The 24,766-nt window shown below is 38.9% G+C and overlaps 1 protein-coding gene across 8 annotated transcripts in view; it reads left to right on the top strand.

Moving 5' to 3' along the window:
• tnr (tenascin R (restrictin, janusin)) overlaps window positions 1-24,766 on the top strand; it is a 158,602-nt gene that overhangs the window by 39,758 nt on the left and 94,078 nt on the right. For all 8 annotated transcript variants that reach the window (XM_020595662.1, XM_020595657.1, XM_020595656.1 and 5 more), the window contains one exon: window positions 12,623-12,676. In XM_020595662.1, coding sequence (XP_020451318.1) covers window positions 12,623-12,676 — 54 coding nt within the window. The remainder of the gene's footprint in view (window positions 1-12,622; window positions 12,677-24,766) is intronic.

The following is a 24,766-nucleotide window of genomic DNA, read 5'->3' as shown; positions in this document are numbered from 1 at the left end:
AACAGCAAATTTGTAATGCAAGAAAAAACCAAAGTTACAGTATCCTTTAGACAATGTCCATGGTTTAGATTTTATAAAAAAGTGATTTTTACTGGCTGTATTTCCAGACCCGTTTCAAGCCTGTGCTAGTGGGTTTTCACGAAACCTATTGAAATCAAATGAAACCACACTGTCTGCTGGGAAAGTAGAAACTCTAAAATCTTATGCTTTGTGGAATTGTTAATCATAACGTAATGTATACTCACCTTACATTTAATGGTTTAAAACATTCATCCAGTTGTTTTTAAGACACATGAAATGAAGCTGCTTGCTCGTTGTGTACATATTAGTCTTTAGAAGTACGGTTTCGGCAGAATTGGTACATCCACAGTTTTATCATGACATATTCCTATTAAGACGGCATTTTAAAAAATCATAATCTTTAAAGAGTTGACTATTTTGAACCAGTTTGAGCAGCGAGCTGCTCTCCACGTGCTGCGTTGTTAGTGTCACTGTTTTGTTCGAATAATTCATCATGGGCAAATTCCATTCTTTACACCTGCTGAGATGTAGAGACAGTTCGTTATTAAATGCTGTTAGTTCAAATTAATTACGGAGTAAGAGAACTGGTTGTACAGAGAAGTGGAGCAAACTCTTGATATGCTCCTCCTCCTCCTGTCCAAATACTGCTTTAATCCAGGCAAAGCTTCAAACAGATTGGCACAATCTTAACATTAAACAGAGATGAATGTTTATTGTTTAATGCTTATTAATGTTTTAGACTAGTTAGGTACCCACATTATGATGTATAGAAAAATAGTAATATTAGGAGAAGAGGTATACAGGTACTTCTGCACAGGTAAAATTACTAAAATGTTAGCTTCAGCTAGTTTCTTTGTGTGTGCATGTGTTTTGCACATTGACCTTTTATATATGCACCTCTGGAGAAAGCCAGATCAATGACCCTGGTGCTCTTGAGTCCCTCCATTTTAGACTGGCAGTTCAGGATGTTCAGAGCCAATCGATTATGATCTGGAATCCTGGAGGAGGCTTAGAAAGTGTACGGGCCTCTGGCAAAATGCAAGCATCTGTGTTTGTTCAAACCAATTAATTGCGAGGGCTTGTAACGATGCTGATCAGTGAAGGTTCCCACCCTCCACTCCTCCTTCATTAATGCTGCTTACTGTTTCCTCACTTTCATTTTGCTGCTCCTGTGGCCCTTCTTTCTACCATCTGTCTCTTTCCTCCCTATGCATGTTTCTATTTTCATCTGCTCTCCCCCACTTCCTTCCCTCTGCTTGTCCATACCGCCACCTCTGTCTTCTTTCATTATCCCTCCCTCACGGCTTTGTGCCCTTTTTGTACCATTTCGTCTTGTATATAATGAACATACAGGTTACAGAAGAGGTCACTGATCATCTTCTTGTGCCCTCTCTTTTTCCTTTGCTTCCGGCTCACACACCTCTCCTCCTCTCTCTCTCTTTCTTTTTAAAATGATTTTTAATTTCTTATCTACAGTGCCTGCCCACTTTTCGCTGATTCCATCACACACACACACACACACACACACACACACACACACACAAATGCAGAATATTGAATTAATTCCTTGAATGGTTCTGCTCACTGTTGGTGGTCCTTTATCTCTGGGGGTTGTGGAAAGGTGACTGGATGGCTCCCCATCATTAAAACCTCATCATCTGAGATGACACTATCTGCCGTTATTGACTTTCACTTTTTCCCACCAAGGATGTCTTCATAAAATCCAAGTCACAGATGACTAATCAGCTGCAGTTTCCTTAAAGGTGAATTTAACACCGTATGAGTGCAGAATAATACAGACAGAATACTATAATACAGACAGAATAATATCAGTTCAGGTACAAAACAGACCCTGAGCAATTTCACTGCCTATTCTTCATAATAATGTGTTTTGGGTTTCTTGGACTGCTTTCAAGTTGTGCAGAGTCAGAATGGGAGCAAGAGTGAGGCAGAGTGGCAAAACAGGAGAAGATGGAAATGTCAAAGTGGATCATTTCAGTGGAAGACATGTTCCTGGACTGAGGCGTCCCTAAAGGTCACATCAATAATGCTGTTGTTTCTCCAGCTGGCCATTAATCATTTGGTCGTACGTCTGTCATCATAGGGGGCTAATGAGATCTACATAGATCATTTCTTCCTCTAGCTGGAGGACAAGTCTGCTATTTAAAAAAAAAAAAAATGTCAGTGATCTTGTGTTTCTCTCCAAGGATCCACGTGTGGCCAGAGTCCATGTTGCTCTGCAGTATTTCCCTCTTATTGCTTTAGTGGGAGGTTGTGGATGATTTGATGGAGTGTTTGAAACAATCAGTTGGAAATCAAGAGAGCAGATAGATGAAGGTAGATGAATTGGGCCCAGTTTTGTGAGTAGAACGTCCTTGTACTTAAAAAAAAAAAAAAGCACACATTATGATGTGCAGCAGCACATAATGAACAAATAAAACTTTTATAGCGAGGCGTGGTAGAGAAATGAAGACGTACTGCTTTTTGTTTACACACGGAACCAGAATATTTGCCTATATTGGTCATAAAGTTGATTTGCTGTCTTTTGTGTCAGCAGAGGTGACCCCCTAAATGCTGTCAGTGGGGCGACATCAGGATTTGGCCATCTAATTTTTGGCCTTTGGAGGGCATTGGAAATGAGGCATATGACTCCAAAATGAAACATCCAAAGTTTGAGTAAAGTGGCATTGTGCCACCTACTCTGAGAAAGTGATTGAGTGCACAAACGTAGAACCAGCGACAGTACCTTTAAAGTTCTCTCTTCAATAACTCTGAACTCGTTTAGTGTAGTTATATTGTGTGGATGCATAAGCAAAGTTTCTGCTAACTAACAACAAACAAAGTTAGAAGATATGAGTTTATTTCATAGCATTTCCAACATTTTCTTCATCAAGGCCTGAAATGAATCTTAACCTAATTAAACCCCCATGCTCGTTTATCATCCTGTCAATCAATAAATCCACAGTTTAGATCAATTAAACTGTGGTTTAAAAATGTCAGAAGAGCTGCTCATCAAGCTTTTGCAATATTCAAGCAGTTATTCATCAGGGACTCTTTCTCATACAGCTGACTAAATGACAGATCGCTGGTCAGTGATGACTCGGCCTTTACAGATGGAACACAAAAACCTCTAAACATACGCCTGACAAATTGCCTGGCTATCATTGGGAATCTGTAGCACAGTGAAAAGCAGCAGTCGTGATCAGCGCCTTGTGTTTAAATTTAGTAAAATATGTGTTTTGAGTTTTAACTTCCAAATTATTTTATCACACTGACTCAAAGTGTGCATTGTTTTTTGTTTTTTTTTGACAGTGAGGAGGTAGCTTTACTAGATGGTGCAAAATACTTTACGAAGTGATGAGACTTCACAGCAGCACAGTATGCTTTTATCAAAAGGAAAATAAAATTCAATCATTTTTGTTCATTTGACAAAAGAGGGCACCCAGGTGAGACAGGACCTTGATCAGGAATAAGAATGAAAACCCGAGGACTACTCTGGCAGAAGGTCTTAGACTGTGATGGGAGCGCTCCTGAGGGGGGGATCAGTGCAGTCAGCGCGGCATATCTGGATGGCAGGAAGATTATGAGAAGTGAGAGTAACCTCGCATCCTCTCATCACAGAAAGATGTCGCATAAAATAAATAGAAAGCATGAGACAAAAGATTTGGTCTTCTTCTAAAACATGAACACACTCCTCGGTTGCTGCTGTTTCTCCTGCAGAAATGGTAAAAAAAACAACCTGTTCAGTTGTCAGGTGACATACTGTGGTCCCCCACAACTGTTCTGTGCTTTTTCTTGACAGCAATTCTGTGTTTCAGCTCTGTGTTGATGAGCGAGCAAGCACCTCTGCTCTCATGACAGGTCCAGTGGGATAGTATGCATGTATGTGTGTGTGTGTGTGTGTGTTTCTACTGTATATCAGACATGCCTTTCAGTCATGAGTAGGGCTCCTAGCAGACTGGATAGGTAAATATAGTGTGTCATTTATAGTGCATTTACATCCAGTATGTAGGCCCTGGCACTGTGATTACCAAACTGTCACGCCGAGCTGATGATACTGACAACAGTGTACGAATTTACTGTATACAAAGCATTTACATGATCGTTTGTGTGCATGTGTGAGTGGGAGCACACATGCAATTTTCTCACTGCTCCTATTGACTCACAAATTTTGTTTACCTATTTGTATTCTGTCCATGCACCTTATAATAACAGATAATGCATCACCATATTCAGAATCATTCAGCTACAGGAGGAATATGCGCTGCAGCCAACGAGCACAATTTAGATTCTCCATTTCTGCCATTCTCCCTTCCTTTTCTTTCCAACACTATAATGTGAGTCCATTGTTGTCATGGCCTGATCGTAGCTTTTATGGAGCATCAAAGCTCATTAAGAATCATAAGAGATCCTTTCATAGCAGAAAAGACACTCACCCTTCCAATAAATGCTTCAAATTAAATTTGCTTTGGTTTTCTAGAGGTCACTCATAATGCCATAAAACTTAAGTAAATACATTTCTCACTTAGCTATTCTCCGGTCCATTATTCGTATATTGCAACATTGCTAAAACAGTTGAAAAGGTTCAATTTAGATTATGGAACCTTGGCATTAAACATATAAGCTACAGCATATTGCCGAAACCTTTCATGATATAATCTAAAGATCAGTTTGGGTCAGATTAGATTTTGGAAATAGAAATTTAAACAGGAGTACAATGTACAAACTAATCAACAGAATAAAATTGGTTTCTTTTGGAACGTTAGAACCTTGATTCAGATATTTTGAGAGAAAGTGATAATTCAAATAATAGATGTAATAGAAGTATACTGTAGCTGCCCATTGAATAGGTTTTTACCAAGATGGAGCTGTTTATTTTTCATGCTTGTCGACTTTTACAGCAGTCCTAAGGTACATAATGGTGGCTTTGCATGTTTTACCCCATTAAATACAAATTGCTTACTGTATATTACTTCTTGCCATTTTCCAATGAAAGCTGCATTTATTCAACTCATTTATGATGGGGACTGTACACAGCAAGCTCAAAATAATGATGATATTATAGTTTGCAGGGTACATTCAGGATCTGAAAGCAGAGATAGAGATGGGTGCAGAGAGCTTGGAAAGTACAACAGGGTCTTTGAGGAGTTCAGGAGTAGTAATGGACACTAACATCTATTTATAGTGGAAATGGATAAAGACGGTGAATAGAAAAGCCGAACAAAGAGGGAGAGAGCAGAGCCACTGGCAGTGTTTTTTTAAAGCTTTCATACTGTATAGTGCACGGCAGATTTTCTGATATATATCAATTTTAGAGTGGGAAAATGTTTAGATTTTACTTTTAAAAGTTTATATTTAGCTTTTCACTTTAATGACTTGAAAGAAAATCTGCCAAATTGCAGCCAAGTTCCTGTCTGAATCAGTACACATTTCAACCAAATAGCCAGGACATCTGTGAAGAAAAATGAGAAATGAATGCTTGAATCCATCCGCTACTTACTGTTATGTGGATATTAGTTATAATCTAGGAAGATTCAGGGGTCCCAGAACTGAAGATGGGCTGTGAAGCATTGTGTAAAGCTTCTGTTGTGCTTTTCCATATTTTTAGCAGAGCCCTGAATATAGACGATAAATTCTCTAGATGCTGATCTGCAGTTAAACATCAAAATTTATATTTTCAAAGGTTTTATCTATACAAATCAAGGGAATAGATGTGTCTGTTAGCAAGAGAAAAAAGCTCATACAGACAAGATATATTTACTTTTTAGTGTCGAGTGTTTATACTTGTTGATGTTCTAATCACTATTCTGACCGCAACATTTTATACAGTTGGGAGGAGTGAGGAAAACGTGTTTTTGAAATTCATCTTCTCCAGCTCTCTGGGCGACACCATAAAGTCACAGCATGATTTATTCATCTTTCTTAAGACATATCCAAGAATTATGCCCCATTTAAAGAAATCCCTGAAGGTACTAATTCATATTCTCTATATGATTGGACCATCAATACTGAGGGTAAGTGAAGGTCGCGCTGACAGTTTTACGGGCTGCCAGGTTCGCCTGCCATACTGCTATTGCTTCACAAAGCTTTGTAATACAGTTTCTAGGTTATGATGGTTGCATTGTGTTGTGTCAGAAGGCCAGTTCCAAAGTTACAAATATAAAGTCACATTACACTGAAGCTTTACCTTCTTCCTAATAGTTTTATTTTTTCAAGGGTTGTATTCATTATACTGTGTTGAAGATATAAGTGCTAGGAAATGATTTTTGTCAGTTCAGGTTGTTATGACTGACATGACCAGGGTGACCTGTTCATTACTGATCAATCAATAAATCAGCTGGGTATATATTCAGTAAAACCAGGTTCTGGCCTCATTCTGACTGCATTATGCTTTTAGATTAGAGATTTATTCACTGTCAAATAACAATAAAAAAAATTTAGAGGAAATGTCAGTGGTTGAATCATAGCTTGACAAACAAAACGACACGTGTGAGGTCCATGCTGAGAAGGATTAGATGAATATTTCGTAATTTTCGACACCTGCATTTGATATTAATGAACTTTAAGTCTCAGCCCACGCTGCTTGCTAAGATGACACGTCTGCCTGCCCACCTGCTATGAATATTTATAACAAGCTAGTGGACAAAGGTTAAAGAGGCACATTTTGATTTTGGCTCACAGGCTCCAGTTCTCCTTGATTAGTAGTCAAGAAATGCTGCTGTCCGTGGTGCTGAACTAGTGATCCAGTTATTCTCAGGAGTGGATTGTCTTTTATACTCTTTTCTAGTGTTTTCTCTCTCCTTTCTCTTCCTCTCAGTTTGCTCCTACAACAGTTAATGTTGTCAGCTACTTAGGATGGCTGACGTGCTGCGGGAGGAAAAAAAAAAGTGTGATTACTATTTTGAGTGATTGAGTGGCTTGTTTAACTGCTGTGTGACCTCTCACTTTTCCCATACTAAGAAGGAATTAGATTAGAGAGAGAGAGAAAGCCTCATTGACCTTGACCTGCAATATGGAGGCTACACAAGTCTAATGTAAAGCTCTGAAAATGCAGTCTGTGATTAAATGTACTGCTGCTGCTGAGAGTGCTTAACTGGTGTTGGAGACTTTTTTTTAGTTCCCTGTCTTCTGTCTATAACCATGTCTCAAATCAAATGGAAAGCCTCCAGGAGTGTGTGAGTGTCATAAGTATGGCTGTGCATGACAAAACAATTGCAGCTTGTCCAGTGCATAATAGACGGGTGGAAGTGTAAGCACTGTGTGCCATCCATGAACTCAATGGTCCACTACTTGGTGGCAGGCTGACCCCCCTCAGTGCACACCCGGGCTGGTGCTGTAAAGGATGTTTATTAGGCTGACAAGTCGACATTGCAGCTCCTTGTCATGCTCTGATAATAGGAGCCAGGCGCAGACCAGTAGAAGCTTTGCTTCAGTTGGTTAGGAGACAGACAAGCCTTTCAAGGGTGTAGATAAGAAAGGAGAGGAAATAAGAGGAAGAAAACAAAGAAAGAAGAGGGAAGCTAGTATGTTAGTGCAGCTAGCGTCTGTTTTATGAGCGGAATAGAGAGTGTGGAGAAAATGGGAAAGGTGGAAGGAGGGATGCTAAAGTGATGAGAAGACAGAAAAGAGCTTAGAAACAGATGAAGAGAGGATTGAAATGGTGGATGGGATTGTGCAATCAAGGCTTGAGAGTGAAATCTCTGGCATGATCAAAGAATATATGTAAAAAAATGGTAATATTTTCATGAGGTTGCCACCTTTGCCAGTTTTAGACACAGATAACTGGGGAAAGTGGTCCATTTATCCCTGTATATGTTGCTCTCCAGGTAGTGTTGTAGTACTCGAGTCCAGGACTCAGACTTGATGTTGATATTAAAACTCCTTTCAAAATGGTGACAGCTGTGCCAGTTGTATTTGTTGTAGTCCTTGATGACTCGGACTCGGGTAACAGGGACTTGACTCTGACTATACTTTGGTGAGTCTGACCTGGCCTGGATTTGAAAACTGAACTCGAGACTAGACTCAGGGTTTAGTGACTTGATTACAATACCACAGCCAGGAGCATTTGGCACAAAGATTTCCAGATATTCTTTTGGGCTTTCACTTGTTTGCCCATAGAGCAGTGTGTTACAGACTTCCTCTGTCTGGGCTCCCTGACTTCCTGCTAGTTAGTTGTACACATGAATGGCATAAAACGATTCACTGTAAAGCTGAGGCAGTTAATAGATTAAGCACTTGGACTATCAATAACAGGTGAGTATTTCAATAATCGATTAATTGCTAAGTCAGTTTTCAGGCAAAAATGAATTCCTGACTTGCAGTTTCTCATTTGTATGGATTTTCTGCTTTTCTTTGTCTCACATAGTAAGAAACGGTGAACTAAAAATTATAATTTTGAGCTTTAGGAAATTTAAACATGTAAACTAGTTTTATTGCCTCAAATTCTGACTATATAAAGACTAATTTCAGGGTATTTTGGATGCTCAGTAAAATAAGCTCATTATTTTGCAGCCATTAGTGTTTTTTTATGGTTGTACTGGATATGGGAAAGTCTGTTTGGGTAAATGAGTGTCATGTTACCTGCAAATCCAGCTGTGGCCAATATGCCAAAATCCCTTCATGGCCCATGGCTGCTCCTTGGTTTAAGACTTGAAATGACATTTTTCCTGTTCTTGCAGTATAGTGAAGTGTCTGAATGCAGTAGAAATAGCTGTGTTAAGCTTTGCCAGCATATTTGGTGCACTGGACACATTGTGAAATGCCTCTAAACCAATCTGTATAAGACAGTGTATGCCCTGTCCTCTCCTCTCTGTCTCCTGTCTTCCCCTGTAATGAGCAGCCCTACAGTGTCTATAAGCCCAGAACAGATGCAAGCTATAAATCGGCTAATCAATGACACGGGAGTTAGTCCCGGAACAATACTGTAGGAAAACGGCTTGAATGAGCCTCATTGATTCAGCTTCACAAATCGTTATTTCCCCAAGAAAGGCCAACCTTGAAAGACAGCAAGGTCGTTATTTGTCACTTCACACCCTGAGAAATGTTTATAATTTGAAAGCGCCCCATGCACAGTTAACCACGACAGAAGTTTTTCACTCATTGATTTCTGTTAAATGTACATAATATAACATAATTTCTTATCGATGGAGCATCACCTTGCAACCTCTGTAATTATCATTTCACTCAGGAAACCAGGACAGAGCAAGTAGATGAGGATGAGATGTGGCTTATTTCTTGTTTACTCATAAAATACTGCAATACACCTTCATTTTCACAAGGGTAGCTTTTTTTTGAGTCAGCTCTGCAGAGGGAGGTTCCCAGCACCGTTATGTCATCAAGGACAAAAAACATGGAGGGAGAGATCACACTACAAAAGAAGTTATTTTAATTAAAGCTGGCAGATTTACTCGCCTTGCTGAGTTTAAAACATAGGCGGTTTGAGCTGGTGGGGGCCAAGTGGCAGTTGTAAAAATGACTCATGTCAGGCAGGGGTGGAAAAAAGCCCCCTGAGAGGCAAGCGCAGGAATTAAGGTGGACAGTCAGAGGCTGCTATGTAATGAGGACAAATAGTTGAGAAGTTTGTCGTCTGCCAGAAGGTCTGGAGCTGGCCAGCGAAATATGCATAGTGCAGTACTTTTCAGCTGGAGGAGGGAGAGGGGGTGAGTCAATAACTTAGGAAAATGAACAATAACAGCGAAAGCAAGTGAAAAACTGAGACACGGCATGCTATCAGGCCTAACAGGTGAAAATCGTGTGCAGAAAACCTTCTATAACCTTTTATCGACTTTACGGGACTCGACGTCAGATCTGCAACATAATCAGCAGGTTACGCTATCATACTTCCCACTGTATTAGACAAAAGGCTGCAACACTTTGCTGTGCTTGGAGAACTTTTTAGCCTTTTACATAATCAGTGATGCGTTTCTTGCCATTCAACTCAAAACATCGGTCAACGGTGGTAATGAAGCCGTCTGCCAGGGCAAGTAAACCTTTCTGATTTAAACTAGCAGAGTGACCCCATGCCTCTCTGAGAAGATGTTGACTAATTATGATAAAATTACATGAATATAGCTTTCACATAATTAAATGCAAATTCAGTATTTGGAATATTTCAAATTTATTTGTCACAAAAAAGTTTTAATGATGTTTTCCATCCACATTTTACTGGATTGTTGTCTTGTCCCTTTTATTCTTAAAGGTCTTGCATCAGCTGTAAAAGTAAATGCTTTCCCTCAACATACAGAAAACAAAAGCAAAATTAGTGCTTTAATTGTCTCATAATTATATAAAAGCTGTGTGTCATCTGTTTGTGTCTGGCCATGCTTTGCAGTGATTTTGGCTGTTATCAGACAGAGCACGTGTAAAGTGTAGCACACGGAGCAGCTGTCTACTCCCAGTGCCAGATTTTAATGATGAAGAGCAAAAGGAGGCCGATCTGATCCTGGGTGCAGGTCTACCACAGTGGCTTTTCTGTTTTCAGGGATGTGGATGGTGTAACTATAATTTTTTAGCTTTGATTTTTATGTTTGTCTCACCTCCCACACTCTTGTGCTTCTCTCATCTCCTCCTTTTGCTCTGTCAGTCTCTCCACCAAGCTGTCAGAGGTCCCCAGGAATGAATGACATGATGAACTGAAATCTGTGAAAATAACAACCCCCCCCCCCCCAAAAAAAATGCACACACCATCTCACTGTCTTTTACCAAAGCTGCTGTCTACTGCGACAGCAGATGTGACTGGATGTATGTCAGTCCTGTCAAGACATTCCCTCTCTCTGTGTGTAGTAGAATTTATAATTTATAATCACCATCTGTACATCCTGACATCCTGTTATTTGTGATTTGGGCTCCCTGAGTCATTTAGAGGCTCTTCTTTATCTTTTGTAACTAAACAAGGGGATGGCAACCCCCCCCATTAACAGATTTGCTGGGCAGAGTGGCATGTTGAATGAATGAACAACATGTGATGTGATAAATCTGGAAAAGAAAGAAAAACACCACATACAGTAATAGATGCACAACACATGTATAGATAGATACAGTAGGATAGGAGCACTTATACTGTAAAGAGGTGACTGACTGAGAGATTAGTTCAGTGGTTTCATCTCACTAATGAAGTTGGGTTGTTGTCCAATTTCTCACTTTATGTGGAATAGACTGGTTGGTTGTGTCAGCTCTTAAAATATGGGGTGTCACTCAATGGGACACAGAGTGTTGCAAGAAATCTCAAAAACTGTATGCTTTTCACAGCCTGTCTCCTCAGCTTTGGCTTCCTTTCAGCATGTTTCATTTTTCTTTCTTGGACATACTCGCCTACCCATCATCTGGTGAGATTATGGTGTTGGGGAAATCACATGTGCTCAATATGGAGCGCTCTCTGTGCTGCCATGATATTTTTTTATTTTTCTAATTTGAAACCCGGTATTTGCAGTTGTAACCCACCTGTATTCATTTCCTAAACATTAGTTTTTTTGTGCCAACACTCTCTGAATGTAAAAAACGAGTTAAAATACGTTGCATCTTTTTGATCTAGATTTGAATGTTTAATAAAAACACAAACTTGATCAAAGACTGATTTTAAATCTAAGAGCTGGAGCAGTGTAGCAGCCTAATTAGGATGATGAGAGGAGCTCATAAGACAAGTGCTATATTCAAGAGGAAATGTCACACACACACACACACACACACACACACACACCCAGCCGCACTGCACATGCATCCACGGTCTCTATCAGGAGTCTGTATCAAGTGCTGTCTCGTGTCAAGTGTAAGATGAGCTTAATTTCTGGTGTCCTTCAAAACCATTCTATCAGCTGTGGCTGTGCACATGCATGGCTCACAACCAGTAAAAGAGAAGAAGCTGTTAATCTGTGAAATGCTGATAGGCTCAATGGATTGATGGAGGAAGGAGGAGGAGGGAGCAGCTGGAGGAAGTGACAAACACAGTGATGGTACGAGTGGGAGGGAACACTTTAGGGATTTGTGTCACTCAACAGCTGGACTGAAAAACAGGCTATTTCAGGATGGGATTTATACATTTGGTTGCTACCTCAAATGCTGAGAGAGTGACAGTTTAAAACAATGGTTATTGCATGAGAGTCCCCCGTATTTTTACCCCCCCCCCCCTCCCTTTTTTTTTTAAGCCACGGGGGCAGTATATCACACCATAACAGTCAATAATACACAATTAAATGTACCAAAGAATGGGAGAGCAGCCATAAGATCAATTCTGTAGCTGCTGCCATCTTTGCTATTTGTAAAACAGCTACTGCATAACAGAGCTCGACTGATACTATATCGGGTTTTTGTTTAATTTTTATATTTAAGAGATATGACACATGAGAGGCAGAGATCTGTGAATTAACCAGAGGTTCACATTTAAAACGTAATGGTAATAGTATAAACAAAATACATCTCAATGTAAAGCACAAGGCTTTGTCTTCGCACTCCCAACCAAATGAATTGCCTTTATTAGAAATGAAATCTGCTTTGATTCTTTAGTGTGTCTGTCCTCTCCAAATTGATCTGACGAACTGAAAAAAGCCAACACAGAGACAAAATACTTTATATTTAAAACTATAACTTGTCTCCTTTCTGTTGACAGCTGCAACCTAGAAGATCAGCTCTAAACGGATCTGCTCCAACTGGTGCTCTCAAGGTGAGTAGTAACTTCAGATGCTTGCTGCAGCTTTGTTGTTGTGCATGTGTGCGTAATGCTCATGGCTTTTCCTCAACAAAGCACAGTCTCCATCTCTTTATATATGAGGCATTTTAGAAATTTGTGAAAAAAATGTGTTCACACACACACAGTGAAAAGCAACTCAGCTTGGTACCTGCTGTGACTTTAAAATATAAAACATCTTCGTGTTTGCTTTGGATTCACATATTGATGATCCTTTGAATGGGGCTGCTGCATACCTTCTTTCTCTTGGTCTTTTAATGTCTCCTGATACCCTTTTATATTATGACAGCTTGGGTTTTTTGTGTGATGCTCAGCTAGACATTTGTTTTAGATAAGTCAAGGCCCATTTGCTGTCTCTCCCTGTCACCAAATACCCCCTTTAGCCACAATAGCAACGGAGCACATACTTTATGAGTCGCTCCAATCACATATCTCAGCAATCTAGAGACACCATCACTCTTCTTGCAATGGGTTGACTGTGTAGCTGACTAAAACAGGGTGATGTATTAACTTTTGACTTCTGCAGCAGTAAAAAATCATCTATAATTAATCTATGCACCACACTCCCATTCAGCCATCAGCAGGGTGCGAGGTTCAATATTTTTAGCCACTAATTACCTTTTATGTTTTCTGTGCAGTATGATTAGTATCCTAACTTGTTTGTCAACTCCGCCTCTGAGGTTTTAATCAGGCTGATTGTCTTGGTCAAATCCAAGGACCTGACATGTCTATTTTATGTCTTAAACACAAGTAAAGTGTACGGTCTTCTCTTTAGCTGCAGAGATGGCCCGAGGCAGACGAGCCTTTTCTATTGTCAAGAATTAGCAAACCAAGTATAAAGCGAGGACTCCGCTCTATTTGATTTGCCTTGAGGCGTGCTTTTTTTCAGTTCATTTAAATGTCTGTGAATTTTTCTGTGCTGTCTATTGCACAGCAATACACTCAGAGGGATAGACTGATAGATGTAGACATGTAAAGTGTTGGCTAGTAATGTAGATAGGATATGGCCTTAAATGGGGAGATTCACTGGGTACATGGCTCAGAAGACAGAGAAGAGACTGTAGCTAATAAGGGTAAGCTGATTGATCTTGAATATATTGATATTACCGGTCCAAAGTTTTGTTTTATGTATTGAGAATAGCATCAATAAGATCAATACCAAAAGCTTCCTCTGCCTCACTGACAGTTTATGAGACTATTAATGCACCAAGGCTCCTGTTCTTGGGTTCTTTTACTAATTGGAAAATTGCTCATTTCTTGTTGTCCATTGGAACATCACATTCTCACATCAGCGCCACAGTATCCTATTAACATGGAGCGACTATTAGTTCACCACCCACTCGTGCTACACAGGACTCAAATGCACGCTTCATGCTGAAGCCAGCAGACAGAGCGTAAACACTTGAGGATGAATCAGAGATAAGTGGTAGATACAAGTTAATTCTGAGCCTCAAGTCGAACCATAATTATTTTCACATTGTTGCATTTTTAAATCGTTCAGTTTATCAGCTTTGTTGGCTTTTTGTAGTTAATTTGGCTTGAAAGTAACTCCATTGCTTCTAACCTGTGTTCACACCACATTCATTTGCTAATCCACAGTAATCAACTCTGTGCAAGGCAGAGTTGATTACTTTGTACCTTTTCTTACATTTAAACATTAATTCCACATCAGTTTTTCAGTTACGGTATCTGAGGTAAGGTAAGTATATTTTACCACCCCAGCCAGGCATTAATCTATTAAATAATTAACTCATAATGGTAAATTGAATTTCCTCTTGTCTGGCAAATTATTTTGTATATTGAGAAGTATTGTTCTAATATCTTAGTCACCTCACGAATTCCGGTAGTACACTGGCTGTTTTCAACATTAAAATGTATTGTTATTGATATCAGTGAACTTGGGTTGGTTTTACTTGGTATCAGATTGAAACCAAATCTGGAGGAATTTCAGCTTCTTCTTTTAATAGATTGAAAGAAAGCAAAAAAATTAAGATTTTAAGAAAATGACTAGTTTTGTCTTGTTTAGATGAGACCAGATCATTTAAAGGGTGAAAACAGGTTGCAAAAATGAATCTATCTATCCATCTCTTTTATATGCAGTACAGTACTGGCTTATCAGTTTGTCAGAATAAAATTTTAAAATGTGAAAACGCCTTTCCTGGGTTTGCTGATCTTCTGTAGATGTCATCATTCAGAGGCCTATAAGCCTTGAGGTATAAATATAGTTTTTCAAATGTGTAAAAAAAAAAAAAGGCTTTTGACTGCACTCAGAGCTCACAGGTCTTTTATAAATTGTGGATTGGACCAAGTATGTGATCTGGCCTCTTAAGCAAACAGCTGCACTTGTGGGTTAAGATCTTAGCAGTGAAACTCTAGATAGGTGATAAAGTTTCCTTTCTTATTTCATCAAGGTCCATCATGCAGCATCCTTTCACAGGTTCATACTCATTATTCTGTTCATTTTAATTTGATGTCAACACTGATGTTATAAATGCAATCATCTGTTTTTTATGTTTATTTACAAATATTTCTGTAAACTCAGTAGTAGGCACACAGAGGGAAGCAGGCAACGTTGCATGTTTGTCTTTCTAATTACTTCTCATGGGAACTCAGCCATCGATTGTTGCAAATGCCCATCGATTTTTAACAGGGCTTTACACTATTTGACGTTTGTGCTAAATGCCACGGAACGACTGACGTCTGTGGGTCAGTGACGTATTTGACATCAGTATGGCTTTTTTTGCATTTGTGCATGTCTGTATACGCACATTCAAGTGTGTTTGCACAAATTTATGTGGGCAGAGTAAATGAGAATAGGTTTGGGTGGCTGACGAATATAGGAAGGACTTTGTATTGTTTTTGGCCAGAGCAGCCTAATCGAGAAACATTGATCTGGCTGGGGGGAAGCAGTGTGCTTACTTGCACACTGAGATAGCCTAAAGCTATTGGCAAGCTGTTAGTTCTCACTGGATAAAATCTCAAGACTTCCCTCTCTGTGGTCTAAACAGATCACTATGTCAGAAGTTCAGAAAAAGAGCCACAATTAATCCACACGTCTCCTTCAATATATTTGGTAACAGAATGTTAGGTGATGCCATTGTTCAATACAGACTTTAATTATTCATTAATGAATTCTGACCACACTGCATATTTGAAATGACAGTGTGCCAAAGACTGCAGAGTAAGCACTGGCATAAAATAACTTGCTTGTTTAATCCAATATAAAGTGCCACTGTAATTCATTTCCAGACTGGCTCTTAAAACTGAAACTGTGGACATAATTCCAAAGTACTTTTTTCTTTTACATTTTTAACATTTTGAGGCAGCTGTACAATTTCAGAAACAGTCCACATCATTCTTGAAGCTCTGAAAATTTGAGATAAACTTGGTGGAGGATGGTGTTCAGCCTTAAAAGCTTTAGGTGCAGCAGATGTCTACCTACACCAGCCAGCCAGCCAGCCAAACCCTATCACACTAACTCAAGTGTATAAATGATGAGGAGAGTTAGAAAAAAGCTAATTAAGCTGAATAGGCAACCAGCTGTTCATTCTTTAGATTTAAACCACCATGTAATGACATTTGCATTTCCTAAAGAAATTATCAGAGTCCTGATTATGTGAATCATACATTTGATGCGTTTTGACCTTACTGGGTGACTCCATCAGAATGTGTTCTAAGCGAGCTTTTCTACACCAAAGATATTGGTTCCAGTATCTTGATTTTTTTCACATTAAGTTTGAGATGTGACAGGTAGGGTATTTCTATTCAGTTTTTCCCCCTGATGTCACAGCACATAGCAGCCAGCACTAACTTTGTGGTGGGTGTTAAGAACTCAAAGGTGTCAATCTCAGCCATTTGATACACCCAACTTGTTATAGTGTCAGTTCCCCCGTGGATAAACTGCTGTGCTGGCTGTAAAATATAGTCCCAGATTGTGACTCGCATGTATTACATACATTAGAATCACTGAACTAATCTTCCATGAACATGCGAAATTGAAAATTTTAACCATTTTCTGACCATTTTAACCCCGTACCATTGTTTCATAACACTCATCTATTCCCAAAATCCTCATAGACTCTTCTAATGATGCAGAATTAAAAATAATCTGGTCCGATCTGGAAAAATATAATTTTAATCAGTCTGGGAGTTATGTCCACTCGTCTCATATGAACGACGATGCTGACAAGAAATGATATCGTTACTCTTTGTGTGAAAGTGGCTCAACTTTCATGAAAAAAAACCTCACATCACTTCCTGTCACCATCTTTACTTTACTGAAAATCTAATTCTTTCACATGAAAAACTGACAATTTATATATTTCTGGACCAGACTGGATTATTTTTAATTTGGCATCTTTAGCAGAGTCTATGAGGATTCAGGAAACCCCTTCAGAATTTATGTGTGTTATCAAACGACGGTAAGCGGTTAAAACGTTTGGCAAATTACAATTTTGCATGTTCACAGAAGATTATCTCTGAGGCCCGAGTGTACGTAGTACATGAGAATCACAAGATCGGGCTATATAACATAATGCCTTTGTCCTTAAATATAATATATAATTGAGAATTAAAAACTGATCTTTCTGTGATATAAATGATTCTGTATTAATTGCTGTGATGTGTAAATTACCTCCTTATCCGAATGTTGTACCCTCTTACCTGCTTTAGTGTGGCCTTAGGATTTGCTGCCTCAGCAAATTTCCTTTGATGGAAATTTTCCCATCAATTTTCCCAACTCTTGTTTCTGTGAGGGTGTGAATAATGCAACACTGTGTCCTTAACTTCGATTTGAGTCAGTCTGTCTGGTCAGCAAAGGGAGAATGTGACAAAGACAGAGAGACTCAGTTAGAGGGACAAAACGTGTAGCAAAAAGACAGAAGGATAGTATTAAAATGGCAGACAAACATATCAAGAGACAGAGAGAGGGACAGATAGAAAGACTGATTGTAACAGAGCGGGCTACACAGTGCAGCTTCTATATTTGGCTTCCGGAGGATATCTAATGTCATTTGCTTGTGTAATGAGACAGGCAGCCATCTCTAATTTTCAGTGTTCACTCACTGCTCGTCATGCTTTTTCTGCACTGTGCACCTACGTCCACATCCTGATTACTGAGAGGTTGGAGACGTTTATTTTTAGCTGCTGGGAACATGTAGACGCACCGTGATGAATGGGAACAGTCTTCCATTGTGGCAGCAACAACAGTTACAGGATTGACTGTAGCGCTGGCAATAATACTCTCGCTACATCACACAGAGAAAAACGCACCTTTGTTTGCCTGGTTTAGTATGCCGGTTTTCTCGATTTTGCAGAATAGATAGAAAAAGACAAAACAGAAAAAGTCTAAAGGGCACAGCGTATGATTTGCGCTCCCTTTAGAGGGTGGAACAGCACTGTAGCTTTAGCAGAATCACTTCTAACTATAAATCTAGTAAGTGCACAATATAAATCTAGTTAAAAATTGGGACCTTTCAATAACTCCCATGCTGCAGTCTGCTTTTACTTTAAATTGTACAATGCTTAAAGAGCTCTCCCATGTCCCTTTGAGAACAGGTATTGTATTTCTTCAGCACTACTTTCTCCATTTCAAACCGCTGACATAAAGATCTTTCTCTCTGTTAAGCAGCAGCAGTTGAGGTCTCTCTTTTTCTTGCTTTCACATTTAACTTTCTTCTCTGTCTTTCTTCTTTTGCTCATTCGCTCTGTTTTTTCCCTAAGAAGCCAACGTCAAATGGGCCAATAGCATTTAATTGCTGTAGTTTTTATGCGGTCTGCTAAGAAGTAATAGCCACTCAGCACTTCTGTCCACAAGACAGATGCTGCCAATGCTTGTCTGGGGGGTTCGGCGTGGGAGCACACCCAGTGGCTCAAGGAAGCGCAGGTGAAGCAATAAAAGAAAATGGTTCGCTGGGGGGGTGGAATCCCACAAGGATTTCATTTCCTTATTGGGAACAAGTCACCCAGGATCATGCACACAAGCACAAGTGTGCACTGATACAGAAATACACATCCACATAAACACACAGTAAGACACACACACGAACAGGGGTCAGAGAGGAACAGCGACTTGTTAGCAGCAACCATTCGCTGTGACCAGCCCAGTAATGCAATCTGCTCAAGCTGTTGGACAGGCCACTGTACAAGAGCAGTTGCAGGGCGACTGACTCAGAAATGGAAACAGCAGGAAATCAAAAGTATTGTTTGAATCCCTCCTGTATTTGACACTGCACTGGACACAAAGCCTTTATTTCCTAGTTCCACAAACATCAAAATAACATGTTCCTGTTTGGTTGGGCTTTACAACAATACATCATGTCTCTTAACACCCAAGAAATAATATGTTAAAACTGAATTTGCTATATTACACATAAATCTTCTAACTGACTGACCCAGCCTTGGTCACTAGCTGGATCAAGTCACGCTAAGAGGAAAGGATTTTGTTGAGTTTAATGCGCTAAATCAGTTTACAAGTTGGGAGCCAGGCTGCGACCATGGTGTATTTAATTTATAGCCTAATAATAGTTTATTACTTCTTGCGATGGTAGCGATGGTATGTGGGCTTCTCAGATCATAAAAGTGTTGTTCACTTGTGAAGATTATTTTGGTGAACAAAACGTGTCATCAGCTTTTGTTCATCTTATTTTATGCAGTAATCCAAAAGGCCCTGGAAAAATCCTACTGGCATCTTATTGAGGGAATCAGGGTGATGCTAATTTCCGGAGTGGCCTACAAATACATTTGATATGATACTGTACAAGTTAAAATCAATAATTTACTCCGCAGACCTGAGGCCTGAATTGCAGCTCGGTTGAGCCGGCTGACCGATCGGCCTGCAGAAGTGTCATAAAGGTCACACATTGTTCAGTGTAGCTTTAGCTTGACCTGATTTTGGAGTTTTTGGACTCTTCCTTGAATAAAATTTCAAATATATACTGTAACCAGGCCTGTATTATGAAATGGACAATGCTCCTTGTATAAAGCGTGGCTTTAACAAAACATTAGCTACGTTACATACTGTCCAGAAAATAACATCGACATCCTGAGACGAAATTAAGTATGGATCACAGTAAGTTATGTAATTGCCTTGGAAATGAACCACGTCACAGGTTCACTGAAGAATTTAATTGCTATCCATGTGACTGAATTTTGTTAGTCTCACCACATGATAAAAATTTGAAATCTGAGTCCATGAAAAAGCAATTACTTGCTTTGCTGATTAACTGTTGAGAGGCTTTCATTATCCAGTTAAAACCATTCACAACTTTAATTCAAAGGAAGCTTTAATTTGCTTTATTTACTGCCACACTGTGCACAGTGTATTCCTCTCCTATGATGAGTAAGAAGTACTGAAAGACAGTTTTGGTGTTTTTGACATTTGTGACAAGTACATTAGTCAAGTACTCTGTCTAAACATTTCTGGTTCTGTTTTTGTTACAATGAAGGTATTTGGAGCTTTGACTGAGACCACATCATAAATAACAGCTTGCAACATTAAATGTAACCTTCACTTATACAAGGAATAAAATAATGAATAACAATACATAGAAATCAGATGTTTGTCAGGTGTAAGGCATCGACAAGTTATCCTACAGACGGAATAACAATAACATTTTGAGGCTGTTTGACAGCGATACCCGCAATCTGGCTCTTAAAGTCTAAAGAGTTTAGGTAGACCATTTAATTATTGTTTCTAATTAAAGAGCCCAGTTTAGTGTTTATGCATCACCAGTCACCACTATCATCATCATTTGTGAGGTGCAAGAAAACTCATTACACTTGCATCATTTCAAGAGCCTTTGAACTTACTCCATTATTGAATCCAGTAGTTGATCTGCCCTACAATCAAAGTTTGCTAATGTCAAAGAGTTTTACTTTAACAGTTCACAGAGTCCCCTTCTGGCTTTATGTATTCTGCAGTTGTGGATATATTCTACAGTGGATATAGACATTTACTGCATACATAGGGAATGCAGTTAAATGTATCACACTACATTGTTTCTAAAATGACTACACTACTAGTCACGAACAAACCATGTTTTAATACAATTATTTGTTTTTATTGTTTCATGTACTATAGTTTTCCTGGTGAAAATTTAAAATCACAGTAGAGGTCTGGACTATGTGCCATTTACAAATTCAGTTTGCAGAAATAAGTAATGGAACACTTGATAATCACAGTATAACACCACAGTTTGTTTTGATTCTCGCTTCACCCTTAATGGTCAAAAATTAGAGAGGGAAGTTAATGCAGCTTTAAATTGTATTTGTGCCGAGGTCTGATTAATATTCATTCTAGAAAATCTGTGTAAACCTAGTGTCTCCTGACTGAAAAATACATCTGGATTCATGCAGTAGATTCATAAAACGTGAGGCTTGCTGAAACCTTATGTTCACAACTTGCAAATGTGCTTTGTAATTCACAATGCAGCTTGTTCAGACAGCATTTGCCTGTGACCAGGGGAAACATTTAGACATACAAAACCCTCAGCTGGGGCTACTTAGCCATTTAGTCTAGGTTACTGTAATGCTTTGGGCAAAAGGCAGTAATTTTTCCTGGTTGAGCTGGCAGCGAAGTCGCTATTCTACATGGAAAACAGCCCTTGGTGAAAATGACTTTCTATTACGTGGGACCACATCTGTAAATGACGTTCCCTGCTGATAGGATCATTTGTTGCCTTACTTATCAACTGGGCCATTTTTTTGTTTCAAGATAAGGGAGGCATATAGTGTAACCTCACAAAATATAGTAGAAATACCAGCCTAAAAATAGAATAATGTATTTGTCTTGTTTCTAGTTGTTTGGATGATGGATGATCTTTAGGGAGCATGTGTGCTTCCATGGCTCCTGTCTCAGGAACCTCACATATTAAAAAACAAAAATGTCATCTCACATATGTATCATCTTTCTTGTTTGTCATGTTTTATACAGTAAGCTGTTTTTGTATTCTTCTCTGGATAACGGCACTGCGTTCTTGTGTAGTCAGTATCTTAGATGATGTCAAATTAGAATGCAATGAATGGGAGCACGTGTTGAAATTAATTGCTGTAGGGATGCTTCTGAAAGACTTGTTTCATTGTGTAACTCACAAATCAAAACTCTCAAAATATAACATCTAATCTCAGGTTATGCGCTCACAGCTATCAGTCATAGAGTGTCAGTGTATGTGTGCTTTCTCATTTAGCAGAGAGCACTGAAGCAAAATTTAATGTCATAACAAAGCAACAGAATCAGTGCAGGAGCACTTTTGATCTCTGTCCTCTGTAATACAAATATCATTGAACCAAGATGACAGCACAGAAATGGGCAACGGGAGAGTGAGCGAGGGAAGCAGGGATAAAAAATAGAAAAGAGCAAAGGAGAAGTGAGCCCACGTTTTTCATCTGTTTTTTAGAAGATGACATTTGGATATTTGGAATCTGAGTTCATTACTAAATCGGTTTCATACTTGGAAGTGTCTCTCTTCCTGGGCCAGGCTACTAGATATCACATCCTGAAAAAAGAAACATCTCAAGATAGTTGCAAGCTCATGGGTCACACAGCATGTCATAAATTATGCATGAGTATAGGCTAATTGCAGCATTTAGAAATGTATTACTAAATGCTGTGGTCCACATAATGTTGTGTACTCATGCCTCAGTTAAAACCTGTCAGTTCAGCTTTAGTTTACACATTAACATTGGTCTGTACTGCTGATAGTTTTTTTTTTTTTAAATAAAAAGACCATGTATAAAAGGATAATGGGAAGAGCATGCCACAGGGGTTGCCTGAATCTGTTCCCCTCAGCTTTACAGAGCTAACATGAGTTTAGATCATTGTTTAGATGTCCAGCTTACAACTTTACTATTACTTTACTTTAAACACTCACCCTGTACTACCTGCTCAGCACCAAAACATCAGACAGACACAACTAGCTGGACACCGTAGTAGAGTATTTAGCATCGGGGGCTGGTAGAGATCAAAAACAGAGCTAAAAGATAGTGGACATCGCATTTGCATTCACTGGGTGGACACAATCATGATTCCAAATAAATGTTGCTGTGTTAAGTGTTGGATGTGTAAATAAGCCACCATTTGCTATTTTCACCACATTAACATTGTGATAACATCCATCTTGCATTCACAACTTGTTTCCACTGCTCCCAAGTGGTCAAAAAAGCAGTTATTGTGGGTTTGAATAAATATATTCACATAGTATTTTCATTAAGATTTGCCACATCACTACAGTCCCTACATACAAAACATGTACCTCGATGATCCAGAGAGAGCATCCAGCCTTACCTCACAGTATAACTTTTCTTAGCCTTATTGGCTTACTGGCTGAAAAGTATGAGTCTGCATTCTGTCAAATGTATGAAAAGGTTCCAGGGAATCAATGAAACATGCAAAGTTGATTCACCGGTTTCGCTTGAGTAACTGAGCTAATAGAAAAACTTTTATCAAAGTCTCTTCTCACTTTCCAAATGCAATTTTGCTCATCGGCAAGCAGAGCCCATCTCCTGAGATCACTGGAAAGTCTGATACATAGAAGAAAAGGATATAGTTCATATGCAGCGCTCACACAGTCCAACATACACCTTTCTTTCTATGGTCCTGTACAACAATCAATCCGGGACTGGCTCTATAACAGTTTTAATCTGTGTTCTAGGAATAATATCACAGTTGGAACGAGCCTGAAACCACAAAATATACAGTATTAATCAAAGCTTGATGGCGTGTCAAACACAGATGTTGCTGCGTATTTTGAGATTTACTCTAGTTACAATAAGACTATTGGTCAAGCATTACATCAAGCAGCAACACAGATTTGACATTGCTGCTCACAGATCTCATGCTAAATAATTGTTGAGACATGAATCTTGGTGTCACACTGAACCTAACTGGCACATATTGGCTCTGAATGAAGGACCAAAATCATTCCCAGGAATAGTTTAGAAATTCAACATGGCTTTTATTTGAGGATTTTACTTTGAAGCTCTTCATTTTAAAACCTGAGGCTGAAAAATAAAGAGAAGATTCAGTGAGATTTAATGTCTTTCAAAGGCTTTAGGAGTCAGAGCCTTTCCTCTCACCTTGCAATTCCCATGAACTCCTCTTTCCTTTCCCTTCTCTACTGCATTATTAATAGATGCTATAATTTGTCTTGACAATGTCTTGTTTGGTTTTGTGGCTACAGTTTTTGGTGGTATGTGCATGGTTTTGTGACAGTGGCAAAGAGCTCTGTCTGGATTTTTTGGATGTATACAGCACATTGCATTTCTATTTTACATGTGCCAAACATTTGCATGCACAACATACTGTATGAAAAAACTAATCTCAAAGGTACATTGTTCAAGCTACAGGTTAACGTTGCATCCTTTCCTTTAGTCCGACTGTCCTGGTGTTTTGCGACTGTTCAGTTTGGATTTGTGTGTTCAGGCATTGTTAATTTCGGTCGGTTGCTCTGGTAATGAGTTAAGCATGCATATGTAATCTCTTTTTCCTTTATTAAACCAAATGATGGAAAATGTAGTGTCAGGCAAAGTGATGGAGACTGATTCATGATTGAGTCTCACCTGACTGACCACAAGTTGAATTTCAGCCTGCATATAAATATGGGGGAAATTTGATTTGCAATAACCCATTCTGTTATATATATATATATTTATTTTTTTACTGAGTTAATAAAATCCCAATGATGGGGACTGATGATGATGATAACAAAAATCCCATTTGGGCTGGAAGTCTAGTATTTTTTACACTTTTACCTTATCCTCAATATGTTGGATTCAGAAGCTATATATATATATTTATTTTTTTAATGTGTTAATAAAATCCCAATGATGGGGACTGATGATGATGATAACAAAAATCCCATTTGGGCTGGAAGTCTAGTATTTTTTACACTTTTACCTTATCCTCAATATGTTGGATTCAGAAGCCAGTCACAGCTGTAGCAGTCGTCATTCGTTTCAGCCTGAATTGGTATTTTTAAAATACAGTATCTGTCTTTTAAATGTGATCATTTAACTAAGAATAATTAGTTCAACAAATTGATTTTCTCAGTACTGTATTACCACCCTGCC

This window comes from Monopterus albus, unplaced genomic scaffold, assembly GCF_001952655.1.
Source record: "Monopterus albus unplaced genomic scaffold, M_albus_1.0 scaffold28.1, whole genome shotgun sequence".
In the NCBI taxonomy this organism is placed as follows: Eukaryota; Metazoa; Chordata; class Actinopteri; order Synbranchiformes; family Synbranchidae; genus Monopterus; species Monopterus albus.
This window is presented reverse-complemented; position numbering and strand designations above follow the sequence as displayed.